Source organism: Vidua macroura, chromosome 3 (assembly GCF_024509145.1).
Source record: "Vidua macroura isolate BioBank_ID:100142 chromosome 3, ASM2450914v1, whole genome shotgun sequence".
NCBI classification, from domain to species: Eukaryota; Metazoa; Chordata; class Aves; order Passeriformes; family Viduidae; genus Vidua; species Vidua macroura.
The window spans coordinates 81,074,188-81,090,774 of record NC_071573.1 but is presented as its reverse complement, the minus strand read 5'-3'; the positions used below and the strand labels follow the sequence as shown (position 1 = coordinate 81,090,774).

At 39.5% G+C, this 16,587-nt stretch overlaps 1 protein-coding gene across 2 annotated transcripts in view; it reads right to left on the bottom strand.

Moving 5' to 3' along the window:
- Positions 1–181: 181 nt before the first annotated feature.
- Positions 182–16,587, bottom strand: part of ME1 (malic enzyme 1) — a 152,863-nt gene continuing 136,457 nt past the window's right edge. For both annotated transcript variants that reach the window (XM_053973257.1, XM_053973258.1), the window contains exons 10-14: positions 11,889–11,994; positions 8,964–9,106; positions 6,753–6,926; positions 2,351–2,449; positions 182–537 (exon numbers count right to left, since the gene is read on the bottom strand). In XM_053973257.1, coding sequence (XP_053829232.1) covers positions 379–537; positions 2,351–2,449; positions 6,753–6,926; positions 8,964–9,106; positions 11,889–11,994 — 681 coding nt within the window. In that variant the 3' untranslated portion in view covers positions 182–378. The remainder of the gene's footprint in view (positions 538–2,350; positions 2,450–6,752; positions 6,927–8,963; positions 9,107–11,888; positions 11,995–16,587) is intronic.

Genomic DNA, 16,587 nt, shown 5'->3' with positions numbered 1-16,587 from the left:
GACTGTAATGGATAAAATATCAAATGTATTTTTAAGTGCCCATTTATCTGCTTAAGTTCCCACTGATGTTTGTGACAAAACTCTTGACTCAAGATATAACCACTTTTTTCAAAAAAATCTGTCAAACTGTAGTGTAGGATATCTCAATTAAAATAACAATCAAAATAACCAAACACAAACATATGTCTCAGATTAATTTTTATTTTCTGATGTATAATTGACGATGTCTTGATCTGAGTTTCTAACCAACTACTAAGAATTAGAAAAAGTTTTCTGCATCTTAAAAAATTAGCTATTCTTAGGCTTTCTAGGCAGAAACAACCTTAATATTTTAATGCTTTTTAACTGCAGCTGATTTGTTCGTTCTTCATTAAATATTTACAGTTTCACTTTCATGGCCTCTTCAGGCCAGGTGTAGGAGTCAGCCACAAAGCTGTTGTAATCAGTACTGTACACCTGAGAGCGGATGAAGGCTTCGAGGTCCTTGGGCTGAGGATAGGTGGAGGCAGTGTTATTCCTGTAGGCTTCTTCTGCGATCTGGAAAGATGCATTCAAATCCTAATTAGTGCTGAAAAACTGAGTACACTTAACAGGATTTAAAAGTAGGACTTAGTTCAAAATCAAGATGAGACTTCACCCTCTCTGGTGCTGGCACTCACCTGTGTTCACACTGGCTCCAGGTAAGTACCCCATGAATAACACTACAACAGGATGATGTTTGTGGGTCTGACTTGGGCTACTTATGAACAGGATTATATGTTCAGACTGTTACAAATACAGTGCTCCTCTCTGCACAGTAATGTCTTAGCTTTTACTGTGCAGTGGTGGATAAAATATTCCACAAGCCCTAAGCAGATACAATTTCTGCCTTTCTCTCATCACTTTATCCTGGTTTACCATCTTCCCAAAGCACTGTAAGAAAAGCATGATTTGTTCAAAGCTTCCATGCTCCTTGCATGTTAGAGAAGATTAATATTTGCTATAGCTTGATAATATACTTCAAAAAAGTAAACTCATGGGAAAAAGTAGTCCTACGCAGTGCACAGCATGGCTGGGGGAAATACAAATATCTGCTGGCTCTTTCTCACCCAGACCATACCTAAGTGAATCAATTATGCATCACAAATACAGCTGCACAAAAAATAAGTTTAGAAGGGGTTGGAGCTGTCTCAACACATCAAAGTAGCCTCTCACATCTGAAGATCACCTACCTGATAAACAATCTTCAGCCTGGACATTAGTCTGTGAAACAAAGGAAGTCTAGCAGACAGGTTTTATGCAGCAGCACTGTGAAAAGATCTGCTTGAAACTCTTTGGCAAACACTCTAATGCTCCTCCTTTGAATAAAAAGGAGACGTTCTTCTTCCTGCTTTCCTTAGCTCTCTTTAAAACGTGAATGTTCTAGTTTGGTGAGAAGCTGAGACCCCAAGTCACCTTATTAAGACTTTTTTTCTAGAGTTAATCTGAATCCCAACTCAATTTGACTGAGAAGCACTTTGGGTGTTTATGTAAGGATATCTTCAGGTCTGTGGACATAATTATCGTGGTTGAATAAGGTCTGAATTCATACCCAATGCTTGGTATTCCAAAATATTTTGATAGTTTTCCTCTCCTGGAAAAGGCAGAGGCCTCTTGGGTTGGGTTGTATGAGCCAGAATAAGTATTTTCAGGAATAAAGTTTCAACAGAGAACAGGCAGAAAGAATCACTTGGTAACATTTTCCTTCTTTTGTATTTTCTATAACATGCACAAATAGAGGAGGAATTTCTATCACTGAGTTTCTGCCAAATGCAGAGCCAGTTTGATTTTGCCAGAGGAATTTAAGTAACATTTTCACATCTACAGCACAGAGTTACTACTTGCCTAAGAAGACATGAACTTTGAGAAGGAGTTTTCTTTTCTTAAATATACAGAATGAGTGAAGCTATGGAAACTGTTTCAAGTATGAGGGTTCCTTGTTATTCTTTCAAAAGCATATGAAGTGGAATTACTCACAGTAAGGTGACAAAGAGAGAAAACAATAATTGCAGGAAAAAAGGTCACACAGGACAAGCAAAAAGTTGAAACTGATAACCATGAAGGTCCAAAAGCCCTTCAGCTGTGCAGCTGGCATGACTGGTGGACAGCAGAGTCTGTGCTCTACAGACATACCCACTTGCTGTAGATCCACAGCTCTCCTTGTATTTGGATTACCTTTACATTTCTGAATTTAAAATTTAATTTTGAAACTGCTGCATGTCCAATATCGATTCACGTAAACCAACTTGTGAGAAGGTGTGTTAGGTGATTAAATCAAACCACGTAGAGCTGGTGGGAAGACAAAAAGCCACAAAAGGCTGAAATGACTTACCCTCACAGCAATTTTCAGTGACACGTCCTGAATAGTGACTAATGGAGGGTAGAGGCGACCTTCCTGTAAATTCTCTTCTGTAACTTGCTGTGCTATAACCTGAAATAACACAAACATGTGTAACTTGACATGCAGATGCAGCTGTAGCTTGATTAAACAGTATTAATATTGTCTTTAGCAAGGAAATGTTTCTGCTTTGGCAAATTCCACAGATACTGCTTAATCCACCTAGAGAACATTTTTTAGAACCACCTTTGTCATTAGGAGAAGCTACACAAGAATTAGAAATGTAGGGAGTTAAGCCTTTTTCTCAGACAATAAAAATTACATAAGTCTTGAGTAAGTCCATGACACACATAAACTAGCAAATAGTTCATTGTGAGATATAAATTCCAGCCAACAATTGCAGGTGGGTCAAAGACTTCTAAAATATAAAGAAGCACCTGTCATTCTGACAGTTGTCACATTAACCTGTGCAGGGAACAGAACTGAAACCCTTAAGTGTAAAATGCTCTGAATGAAATGACTGGCAGCTGGTATTTGTGCTATCATTAGCCACAATTTGTTTGTCTTTTAGGGACTTGAAATAGCCTTTCAGGGTGATCCAGATGTGGATAGAAGGAAAACTCTGCTCTGGATAACATCTGGTGGAGCCATGTATGACACACTAAGAGGTTCTGAAAACACCAGGAAAGTCCAGGAAACACAGAGACTTGCAACTGATAACAAAGCCCAAAGAGAAAGCAAGAAGTGCACTTTTGAGGGAATATTCTAGGAAAACACTTGAAACAAAGCACAAACAAAACTTCCCACATTTCCTGTCACATCGGGTAATAGGACCCTGTACATATGCTTGTAAACATCTGGGACTGCATCAGAACAGGTGTCTGTCCCTTCCAACAGAAGTAGGTAAATAGTTTGAAATAAAGTAACCCCAGATTCAAAAGAACTCAGTATTCTCTTATGCAGATTAACTAGAATGTTGGTAGCTGTCCTAAGTTCTTCCATTTGGAGTTAAAATGCTGACAAAAGCAACAGGCTCTTGAGTATAACAAGTGAAGAAAAAGTATTTGTTTACATTTAGACCTGATCTTGAGAAATACAGCAGAGAAAAACCCTCTAGGGGGAGCTAAGAGAATGTAAAATCAAGTTACTGCTCTCCGTAACAGCAACCAGGCTATTTCAAAATGATCTACAGCCCTTTGATGTGCATCTGAATGTAAAGAGGCTCTTAGAACATGAGGTCCCTGATGTTAACAGCTTAAGAGGGCTCTGCAGGAAAGATGAAAGCGAAAGAAATCAACAGCAAGTTGCTCTTACTGCAATGCATCACTGAAAATTAAAGGTTCAGGAGTGGAGTACTTCTCTTTTGTGATTCTGTTTTTGATAGAAGGCAAGCCACAAAATATCTGGGCAGTGCTCAAAGTGGGAGAGGTAGCAAGAGCAACTGTACAGATGCCATGCTGTTCCTTCAGACATACTCCTGTAACAGCACTGGAAACTATGCAAAAACACAAACTCAAGCATTTCCAAAGAGAACAACACCCACTTCATGTGGTGTTTGAAAAACACTCCTTGAGAACATCAGATCAGTAGCAGGGGAAAAAAATGATGAAACAACATGTGGGATTACTGAGAAAATAAGAGGTGGCACAGAAAACATAATTGTGCCAATGTATAAATCCAGAATGTAGCACCACTTTGAGCAGGGGGTGGTTTTTCTCCACATACTTCAAACAAAAATGGGGTAGAATCATGAGGGGGTATACAGAATAAAAAACATGATAATTTTTTTTTTTTTTAATCAAGGAAACAAAAAAATAGACTTGGGAGAAAAAGAGAAGTCTGAAAGGAAATGCAAAAGACAACTGAAGGCGAACATTTCTTATGGTGCTTGTAGGGAAACCAAATCATCAAACAGCAGAAAATCCTGAGTTTCTTTTTCCACAGGACTCATAATCAAAGTGTGACACTAATTGCCAAAAGATGTTAAAATGTATAAACATGTTTAAAAAGCCACTAGGCTCATTTATGAAGGAACAACCCATACAGAGTTAAAACATCCAGCACAGGAAGGCCATGCAGTAAATGTTGCCAGAATCTGAGAAGCCATTTCAGCAGAAGGATCACTCTGTATTTCTCTTATTTATCCTCTTTTCCTCAGCTTCTGCTAGTGATTGCTTTCACAGGAAGATACCAAGCTGTTTGGATCCTAGGTACAACCCAGTATGGCTATTTTCATGTTTTAAATATTAATTAATTCCAGTTTTTAATAGAAAAATTAGTGAAGCCTTATTGCAGAATCTAAATGAAAGCAACCAAGACAAAATGGCATAAAGCAAGTGGGGGCATCTTGGTTTTTGGAGGACATATTCGCCATAATGAAAAGATTTTGTAGGATTATTTCTGAACTAAACTGCAAGTCACACATGCAAGACTATTTCATTAGTTCATAATTCTCTGCCTCTTTTGTTGTGTTTGGTAGGCAGCATCCCTTGCCATCACAGAGCAACTGCCTGCAGTTAAGAGATATTACAGCTTACAGTACCTTAGATTCATCATCCAAAGTCAAAATTACACTCTATTTCACTTGGCAGGAAGGAAAGAACATTGAAATAAAAATCTGTTCTAGTTATAATAATTACTTATTTGTGACTTCAATCTGATTTAATTGGAGATGTGGCAAAGCAAGAAGCAGGAGGTGCAGGCAAGCAGCTTGGGCTCCTTTCTTTTTGTAATTTCTTTTTTTCAGGTAAGCTACCTTGGCAATGTAAGAAGGTCCCTCTACCCAAAATGCATGGGTTTGGGTATCTAAATTTTGCAGCATCTGGGATGCTTCCATTTCAAATGAGGAATACTAAGCACTATTCTAAAACCCCCACGAAACTATTCTAATTTTATCCTTCCAGTAAAAAAGCCAAGAACATAAAACGAAAAGAGCACTTTTGCTTTTGCTTTGCAGTGTAATTATTCAGCTAAGGGCTTATACAGCCCTGCCAGCCTTCAGAGCCCTGACACCTCTTCTGGCAGACTCCTCTGGCACCCACCAGCTCAGCTCACCCAAGCCCCAGAGCCCCTCACACGTAAGGAGACCAGATGTGAAAGCCCTGAGCTGGGAGCAGTAAGGGGGATCCCGCCACCAACAGAACTTCCTATGCAAGACAAAACCCACATTTTTATATGTCAAACTTTTCTAGAGTTTTTACTAGGGGAAAGCAAATGCATAGCAAAACCTGTACCAAAGAGTCAGGAAAGAATGTGTACCTCAAGTGAGAATTTAAAAGCCTCCTCACAATTTCTGATACTATTTTACTTCCCTGACTCTTACATTTCTTTGTTCAGAACTGATTTTTTTCTGACTTCATAGACTGTCATATGAAGCACAGTTCAATCCACACATTTGCCACCTTTTGTCATCAGCTCTCACCATACAGGAACCATTTCACACAAACCAAAATGAAGCAACTTCTACAACAAAGTAGGGCAACTCTTAACACAGCAGTTTAGACCAGAAGTGAGGATCACCATATCCAACTGAAATTACAAGGGAGGATTTAAAGGGAAGATATAATTACCCAAAGGCTGAGGAGATGGATCATTGCCCTTTTATGATGGTTAAAGCCAGTGGAGACAGGCTGGGCTTTTTACTAATTTTAAAGATGGAAATTGTGAATGTCTTTCTTACAGAGGGCAGGCTGTTAGCAAACCTCTTTAAAGATGCCATAGCATGCACCATAAAAAACCTCTGAAAGTCCAACAAGGACAGCATGCAAGTGCCCACCCCTTAAGAAAGCTTTGTATGACATACTGCCTGTCATAGGATCACATTGTCTATCTGCCCTTGAGTGAGAGCCAAGGACCACTTTCTTCCCTTTAAACCATGAAGAGCACAGAAGGAGCAAGAATCTGGAATGAAATATTCCTTAGAGAAGCTGCAGGAGCTGAATAATGCATTCACACATCTGCTAATTGGTGCAGCATTTTTTCCCTCTTTTTTATTGTTCCGTAGTTCAAATTCAAACACTTTTTGTAAGCAAAACACTCACACATGAGTCACCCCAAAGCTACTAACATCAATCATAGTAATTCCTTTCAATCTAAAATCAAACCTATGTGCCTGTGCAACTGTACATATGTGCATTTACCTGTGGTAGCACAGTACTGAAATCTTTCTTTTTTATCCTTCCCAACAGAACGTAAAGTTTATGTCAGGTGAGCCTAAGCCAAGTGTTAACTTTTTTAAATGACTTGTCCAAATACAATTTATAAAGAACAATACACCTTGCAAATAAAGGCCTTACACAGAAAGCAGTATTTTTCCTGTTTTAAAGTTTTGCTCTTTAATTGCTCATTAATATTAAGTCACTAAATTAAGGAATTTAAATAATTTTGAATACAGTACCTCAGCAGTGGTGAGGAATACATTCTCATCAATATGTCTCATTCCACATGAAATAACACCAAGGGCAACTCCTGGGAACACATAGGAATTGTTACCCTGTCCAGGATAGAGAGTTTGTCCACTTGGAAGAGTGACAGGATCAAAAGGACTTCCACTGGCAAAAATCCCACGTCCCTAAATTGTAAGAAGAAAAAGAAAGCACATTAATTGAGAGATTGCTGTTGAAATATTTCTCACATCCTTTTAAATATGCACCAATGTGGAAGCTGGGTTGAATCTATTTATCATCTCTTCTGAGAGGGTGTTGGAGCTATTTGCCTGAGTATGTCTCAGGAACATTAGGATGCAGATCCTGGAGATCACTGGTCATTCTCTGTGGCTGTCTAACCCGATCTGTACCATTTAGAAGGAGGGAAACTGAAGCCAGCACTCATTATTCACTTTGTGGATCCATGCCAGAAGGAGCTCCATGGCAAGTACAGAGTTATAAAACCCAAAGTGAGCAATACTGCTATGGTAGCAACAGGTGATGCTACTGGACTTTTTTCCCAATAGCAAAGCACCCCAAAATGACACTAAGGCAACTAAATGTCCTGCTTTTGGATGGGGTGATTTCTGAGGAGCTGTGGGCAGGCAGAGCTCTCTTTTCTTCCCAATCCCACACTTCAGGCCCTTGAGCCCATTCCACAGCTCAACAGAATGACCAAGGTGCAAGCTCTGTCCCAGGAACATCATCCCACAGAGCAACTGCACAGGTCAGTGTGGAACCTCCTCTGCCAGGACCTCAGGGGTCCCCTCTTTGTAACATACTGAGTAGGGTGAAGGCACCAACTCAGGCACCTGCCAGTACTGATAAACCCTTAGAATGTTTCCCAGCAGGTTTTTGGGTAATGCCAGGTAGGACTGTGGCTGGCAGGCCCAGGTATCATGCCCAGACTGGTACAGGCAGTAGGGAAGAGCCAGCCCCTTTGGGGGAATTAAGAGACTTCAGCTATATGGGTACAGGTTACACTGTAACACCTGTCCTGAGGACAAGAGATCTGCCTCTAACTCAGTTCAGGTTGCAGCTCATGTGGGAGAGGCACTACACAGGCTCAGTGTCTGCAGCCCAAAGGCCCCTGGCTCCTGCCTCTCTGCGGAGGGTGTACCCTTGAATTCAAGCACTGAATTGAGGTGGGGAAGAAAAGTCAGCCTTTATTTATGCTAGCACTGCTAAAGTGATAAATATCACTGTTAAATACTTCAGAAGCACTTTGTATCAGAAATATCTCTGCCTATTTTAGAGCACTGGAAATTGAAATGCACTGTAGTGCATTTAAAAATAGGCCACTGTTGCTATTCAACTCTTCAGAAGAATATTCTGTTTTGTTTGGTGTCATGCACTATAATCCTGGCCTGCTTATTATATGTTTTGGTGACAGATCAAATACTTCAGAGTGTCTTTTGCTCTGTTTACCACATGTGGTTACCCACTACAACCAACCCTTCATGTAGATTGCTTCCCTGGCTCCTGCACTGTGCTGTAATTACATCCATGCTGTGGAGAATGGACATGCTAAATTTGTCTTTTAAACACTGAGAAACTGTCATTCAAAATGCCCTGTATTTGACAGGAAATCCACTATGAAACACATACAGTCAGGTACATATACATTTTAAATTCTAGGCTGAATTCCAGGATAATGTGTTTATCAGTACTTCTATAATAAAACAGCAAGCTTGGTTCCCTTAATTCTTACCTATGTTTATGTAACAGAAAACTTTGTAAGAATAGTCAGTTACCCCAGTTCTTAAAACAGAATGATTTTAAAGATTCTGTTTAATGTATTGAAGTATTTTCTTACCCTAAAGAGTATTTATGAAATCTCAAATGAAAAGCATGCCACTGTGTGTATATATTACACAGAATGGTACAGTTCATAATGCTTTAATGATTGATGGTGAATGATGCTTTGGTTATAATAAAGATTATGAGTGTTGCCTACACCAATAAAAGCTATGAAATGTTTTTGTGAGAGTGCAAGCACACAGTGAATTCAGTGAAATTGCCTTGATAAAATCTGAAAAAACTGTTACTTAATTAAACTAATTTTATCTATGTCCAGAGACATGATTAGTACCTGTTACTCCACCCTCTGTCCTCCTCCCTTTTAAAATTTAATTTCAAGACTTTTCATGAGTTATACTGGAAAGATGTTAATATTTGGTTACCTGTGTGTATTTGTAGCACTGCTCAGCAGTGCATTCTGCTTTGCTGGTGGGATTGCTGAGAGCAAAAATTATAGGACGTTTGTTTAGAGCAGCCATATCCTGAAGAATTTGTGTAGTAAAAGCACCACCAATTGCAGCAACTCCTAAAGAAGAAAACACACATATAACAAGTAGACAAATTAAATTCATTCAAGGTAAGACATGTATGTCACTTGTAAAAGAACAGAGCTCCTTTTTCTCTTTTTCCCTCTTTACAATGGAGTTCAACCTTTTTCCTAACATGTAGTTGAATAAAGTTTTGTATAAAAGATTTTGCAATAGTGAAACTTCAGTATTATCCCTAGCATAAGGCAGAACCTATTTGCCCCTGTACGATCAGGTGAATTTCTCCTTTCCCTTTTCTCAGGCCCTTTGTGTAAGATAAAAATGTTATCACTTAACCTGCAGCTAGGTCCAATATGGACTAGATAGATGAAGCTCTGGATCCTAAAGTTTTGTGCAACAGACTGGATAGTTTCTCCCAAATCCAGTGTGTCAGATTTCAGGTTTTTTCTGACATGATGAGTAAAGTCTCTGCCTTCTGCATCTGAGCTAAGCTAACAAATAATAATTTTGAGTCTGATAGCAACAGTTTTTTTAATACATCCCTTTTCATTGCACAAGAGATGCTTTTCTATTCCCTGTACTGTCCACACTTATAAATGCTATTCATAGGAACTGAATGCCACTCTTGCACAATGAAATCATCTAACTTAGGTTACACTCTGCTGCTGCATTGCAGACTTGCAGCCAGTACTTAGATCTTGGACCTCAGGTAATTCACGACTGAAGAGGGGGGTGTGTGATGTTTTTGAGATGCCAAGTGCATCCATATTTCTGAATAATCTACAAGAGCTGGGAATTCAAGGATATCCACACCTTCAGTGCAAATAAACAGATATACATATTGTGGAGTAAAACTAAGGATCTTTGTTTTACTGGAGGCCTCTCTCACCTGGCTTGGAGAGAAGGTAGCCTCCTTTTTTCTCAGAGACCCCAGTGCCTGACACCCCATTCTGTTTTCCACACAGCATCTGAGTTTCAAAAGCAGGAAAAAGAGCTTGTTTTCCCTCTCTTGGGGAGTGGAAATGAATTAAAATCTGGGCTGGGAAAGGACAGCCTGGAACTTGAGCCTTTCTCAAGTCAGTACTGTAACATCTCGTCACTGATGCTCAAATGAGCATCCTGACAGTGCCCAGTCTAAAAGGACAGCTTGGGATTTGCCTGAGAAGAGCTCCAGATCCTTGGGGGGATGTGAAAGGGGCCCTCACTGCCCAGAGCTGGCTCTAAGCTTGTGCTTCAGGACTAACATTTCTTTAAAGTATCTCAGAGTATTTTCTGACTGATTCCACATGGAGCATGTTATCATTGGTCACATAATGTTATTTTTTTGCAACTCTGAGCTCTCTGTACTTCACCATGAATGGACAGGGATGCTTAGATGCAAAAGCTCTGACAGACCAGCTGAGCCACTCTGTCTTTGATGAACAGTTGTATAAGAGCCTGTTATACACCTTAGTTTCTGGTTAAATCTTCAGCTGCCAAGTGTTTAATGTCTTCTAAAACTGCTTCTGGACAGACAACAGTAAGAATGACAACTATCTTCAGATTTAAGATAAAACAAAATGCTTATGGCTATTTTTTTTTAATTGCAGTTTCTTAGACTCGGTCTATCTAAATTAAGGCTTTTCCTTGAGCCATTGCAGGCAATGAAATGTGTATAAGGATTTGCTCAGACAGAGCTAAGTAAAACAGTGGCAGGAGGACTATCAATGTATTTCCCCATGACTCCTGGTACTCCAGGGAACATACTGAATGTCTAGTCACTTGAACCAAAAATCCCCAATATTAGTTTCTATTGCTGTTTCTGATGGAAGAGACTTCATTATACAGAACTGATAAGAGAAAGTGACCTTGAGGGAAGAGTCACATAGGTTTATACATAAAAATTACACACAGTAAAACTCCTATTTCATGGCAGCAAATCTTCCCTAAGCATCCACACACCTTTATCTGGACAAATATTCCTTCATTCTACTCTTCTGTCTCTCTAGCTTTTTCAGCCTTGTAGTATACTAAGTAAATTCTCTAGACCACTTTGTCTCCTCTGCCAGTCATATCTTAGTGTAGCACAGGAAAAGAAACACTTCATTTACCTCACTGATGACCACTGGCAAAAGTAGATTTTACTGAACAAGGACCATGTGGTGTAGGCATAGTCAAAAAGGTAGCTGGTAAAATGTAGGATAATTATCACTGTGGTATTTCAGTTTTCTAGAATCTGATGAATGACTTCACTAGCTAGATAGATTAATCTTCAAGTCTTACTTATTTAAATAAAGACCAAGAGTACTTGCAGCTCATTCCTGAAACTGTCACTGAAATACAATAACCAAACTACAGAGAGCTGAGCAATCCATTATTGAGATCACAATCCTTCAGCTTTTACAAAAGAAATGCATTCTGGTCTGCAAAAAGGACTGCTGGCTAAGGAACCTAAATGTGAGCAAAAAGACTCAGATACAGCACCATATTTGCATAGCTTTACATGAGCTTAGCTCAGTTTTCTCACTCTAAGTTTGAGGTTATTTGTATTACACCAGAAGTAATTTAGGAAGGTGGTAAGGTCCTCCATCAGATGTTTAAACCCAGTCAGATTCTTTCCCCTGTGAAATGGATGGCTCAGAATGACAGCAGTGTTACATGCTTGGATAGTTACTATTTGTTCAGTTGCTTAATAGAGTCCATTATGCACCCAGTGTTTTCTGAAAACACACAAAGGTAAACTCTGTTCAGAGCAACTTGATCTTCTCTTCAGACAAAGCCACATCCCCATTTTTTTTTCAACAAAGAATAAGGTCATTGCCTTAAAGTCAAAGAAATTACCTATTAGCACGGACGGTTTTATATCTTTAACAATATCTTCTAGATTTTTCATTTCACGATGTTCGTGGGCAAAACGCTGTTTCTCATGTGTTAATGAGGCACGCCCCTGAGTAGGGAACAACAAGAAAAATACATTTAAGTCAAATGGAACCTAATATCCTGTTTATGTATCTGGTTTAACACATCCTATTTTCATTTATATTTTTGCATCTATCACATCAGACAAAGTCACACTGTGTACAGCTAATATGCTTAGGATAATTCAGGACTAATCTATTTGTATAAGCAGTCAGTAAGTTCAGTAATTGTACTTTAAATCAAAAATAGCTGTAGAACACCACAGTATTAACATCTACTTGAGCAATTACATGAGATTTGTAACTTAGCAAAATAAAAATAGTTTCTCCTAGCTTTTTCAGCTTTGCTCTTGTCTGAAAGTATGGAGACTATATGGTGTGAGTATTTAGACTATAGTGAAGCGTACATTTCTCTTCAGATTTTTCATATTGAAATCATTCATTATTAAGGATGGAATATAAAAATAATTCTAACCAGATGTCTGGTGCACTGTTTCTGCATTAGCAAAATTGACTCAGCTGTGTAAAAACTTTCACCCTGATCTCTACTGGCAATTTCCACCCACCAATGGCCAACAAGGTTTCCAAATGGAATATGATGGATGCAGGAGAAAGGGCTATAGAGTATCATTGACATTGACTTGGGCTGCATCGTGGGTTTGAGCTCAGTGTAATGTGGGGTGCAGGCTGAGAATGGGCCAGAGTCTGTGAAAATGCTGTTAGTTGTCTAAATATGCAGAGCTTTGTCTGTACACAGACATTTGAAAATTTCAGCGGAAAAATTTAAAATGAGCACGCCTCCACCTCTTGTTTTAGTCTTGGACCTGCAGAAAATATCACTGCAAAGGCACTTTTCAAACACAAGTCTAGAAGATGGTTCCAGCCCTTCAAACATCTTTCAATTTTAGACAGAAAGATGCAGGTTAAATAGATATATAGAGAAGTATATGAGGAAAATTGAATGCTGAATGTAATTTTGATCAAATAGCCAGAACAGGTATGTATTGTCTCCCCAGCCACACCTTTTACAATTGGTAAAATGAAAGTTTCCTTAATCTTAGCAAGATTATTAAGGCTACATGGAAGTATTGGAACAGAATTCATTCCATGATTCCACCAAAGTCTATGAATTTGAAAATTTTGGCTCAATTTAGGCCTGCATACACCATCAGACATAAACCACGATTCGTATTTTATAACAAAACTGAGAAAGCTGGTGCTTCATTTCAGACCATGGTTCTGCATGTGGCAGCACGTGGCCATGCCAGTCCCATCTGCTGGTCCTGGCTCAGCCACTGCCAGAGCTGGTGGGCAGAAGAAGAGGCTGTTTCTCATTTCCATCTGCAAGGAAAAGTGCTTCCATCCCAAGGGTGCCACAGGAAGCTGTCGTGTGGTCAGGGCTGACTGAGCTGCTCTGCCCCACAGCACGCCAGCTTCTTTTGGCTCACCCATGATTACAGGGCATTTCCACAGACCTCTCTTTTCTACACATTTTTATGTCTGGATGGGCTTATGCAGGTCTTAAGTGTTCTCCTAGAGTGATCAGCACAGAAATACTAAGATGGGGCACTTGATTTCCTTGGTGGATAAAACGTGGAATTGCCAGCCCTGAGGGAATGCCGCAGTATTAATCATTTTTGGCATGTTCGTGACTGAATCATTGCACCACCTGCACTTTGCAGCCTGCCATTTCCCAGCATCCCAGCAGATGTCTCCACAGTCTGCACACACACTTTAGACCCATCTCATTTTAAAGCAGGAACTTTCCTTAATGTTTTCAAGGGAAAAAATATGAAGCTTTCTTTTTAGTCAGCAAAGAAACCCCAATATTTATGACTTCCAGACCAAAACTTGTTGCTAGGATTAACTCAAAATACTTTAATAAAAGCCACTTCTCATTCTAATCTGCTGATTGGTTGGAATTGAAATGCTTGGTGGCAGGTTTGCTGGGGAGCCAGGAGTGAGTGCCCTGGGCCACCATCCAGTCCCAGGCTGCTTCTTGAGATGGTTCCTCAATGGTTCATCATGTTGCTGCTGAGGAGACCAGTTTTCCATCTGACGTTAAAACACAACCTCTAGGAGACTGCCTTGAGCTACCAAGGAAAAAATCATCACCTCCAAGGGCTGTGACCAGCTCTCTCTTCAGGCTGTGGCAGGCTGGTAATTCTGAGCCCCTCCAGAATCTGCAGATCTGGACAGATTGCTCAGGAAAGGTGACCTTTGATTTTTTTCTTCAGTACGTAACAGCCAAGAGATCAGGCTGACATTTTAGTGGATAAAAATATTGCTATTCTTTCATTTTCAATTTCAGTCAAAACAAACAACCAAAATAATTCATGAAGCAGACTTTCATTTTTATAAAATTTTACACTTGACTGGCTTTTGAGTAGGTGTTAAAACACTTTCTGATGAAACACCAGGGATTCAAAGTCCTGACTTTGACCACGATCTCTCATTTAATTGGCTACAAAGGAGTACTGAAACAGTAAGGATGTGATCCACTGCAACATTTTTCAGGCTGCTAGGTAGCAAGATTAGTGCTAGCTGGATGGGTCAGCTCAGGTCAGATTCACTTCTGCCTTACCCTAATTTCTATCTGCTCTTAATTTCACACATGATATTCTACCATTAAAAAAAAACCCAAAAACTCAAACAAACAAAAAACCCAATGCAAATCAAAACTAAAACAATTTAAATTTACTTATTTATTCAGCTTTGGTCTGAATTATTTTGATGCCATTAGTCAGCATAGATCATGTTTCCAAGTAAATCTTTTTCTAGCATATTAACTAAGAATGAAATATTAAATTATGTGGCTTAGCAAAAATAACAACAGCTATGTGCACAGAGAGTTTTGCTTGGAAAATGCTTATAAAAGAAATTATATGGTTGGATTGTTTTCTGGGTTTTTTTTTAATATTTATATTTTAAAATAAATTAGAATTATAGAATGGTTTGGGTTGGAAGAGACCTTAAAGATCATCTCCTTCCACCCAACCTGCCATGGGCTGCTTTCCACTAGACCAGGTTGCTCGAAGCCCCATCCAACCTAGCCTTGAACACTTCCAGGGATGGAGAATCCACAATTTCTCTGGGCAACCTGTTCCAGGGTGTCACCACCTTCACTATAAAAAAGTTTATTCCTATTTTCTAACATGAATTGACCCTCTTTCAATTTAAAGATGAAATCCCTTGTCCTATCACTCCATGCCCTTGTAAAAAATCCCTCTCCAGCTTTCTTACAGGCCCCTTTAGGTACTGGAAGGTGGATAGAAGGTCTCCTGGGGCCTTCTGTTCTCCAGGCTGAACAATCCCAATTCTCTCAGCCTTTCCTCATAGGAGAGGTGTCAGAAATGTATTTTCATTGTTAATTCTGTGATCCCAAAGGAGCTACATAACACTTCCCTAAGTTCTACACCCAAGATTTCAAGACCAGCCAGTTGATTTGACTACAAAACTTCAAAAGTTTAGAGGCCAGTCCTTTAGACAGTATTTTTTTATCTCCACAAACTGATAAATTTTTATGTTCTGCTCTCCACCAAGTAGAAAGGCAGCAGCAAGAGCAGGACTAGCTTTCCTCTGTGCCCTGCCAACAGGGCAAGCGAGAAGGAATAAACAATTCAGTTTTGTGTATCTTCCTTAAAATAACAGGTTGCCAGTCCATTTAGTACAAGCTTCCAGACATTCATCCCTGAATGCCTATAGCTGGAATAAGAAATCACAGAGGTTTTGTCAGCCAGCAGAAAGAAGAGGATGGAGCCAAAATGCAGATGTCTCAATTCTGGATTTGTGTGGTTTGCTGTCTTGTCTCCTTCCTGACACTGGAGTGGTGTGAAGTGGCTGGACCTGTCAGTGCTGAGCTGCTCTGACTAAAACATCTTCCAGAAGCACAGAGCACATCTTCTGTCATGTCCATTTCCAGCCCTGGCTTAGCCAGCTTTTGTACTGTGGCTGCTGGGAAATAAGCAGCAAAGGACCAACACAAAGCAGCATAAATCAGAAATTACTCTGGTCTGCCTGCATCTTCATAATCCTAAAAGACTAACATGGCACAGAACTTACTGGTATTTCCTTTCTTCTCCTGATAGGAAAAAGAAAAAATGTAAAATACACAATACTTTGAAGAGTTTGAATAAGCTCTGAGGTTCTATGTATGAAGCTCTGAGTTTTTTAAGTAGAAACATCATTTTCAGTCACATTCAGATAAGTCTTCTAAGTCCACTGTCTTGCTCTTTCAGCATCATTAACAATTCACTCAGTCAATGAAAAGGGCTCAGAAAAACCAGCAGTTGAAAGGTCTCTGCAGTACACCAAACCTCTGTACAGTCTCATTGTTTCACTAAAGTGCCTCAATGCACACCACACAGGGGAGAGACTTTTTTGGACAGATTTTTTCCAGGAGCTGCTATCCAAGGATGTTATTGCACTGTTGTTCAAATAGCTGTACAAAGACTCCTCCAGGCCAGGCATCTGCTGTCTTAAGGTCCATTATGTTTTCTATTATGTATAGCATATGTAGATGTACATAAAGATAAATGTCTCTCTCCTGCATCAAGGGACACTACCCAAATCCAAAGAGAAAATCTTTCACACTGAAATCCACAGATGAACCAAGAGATTTA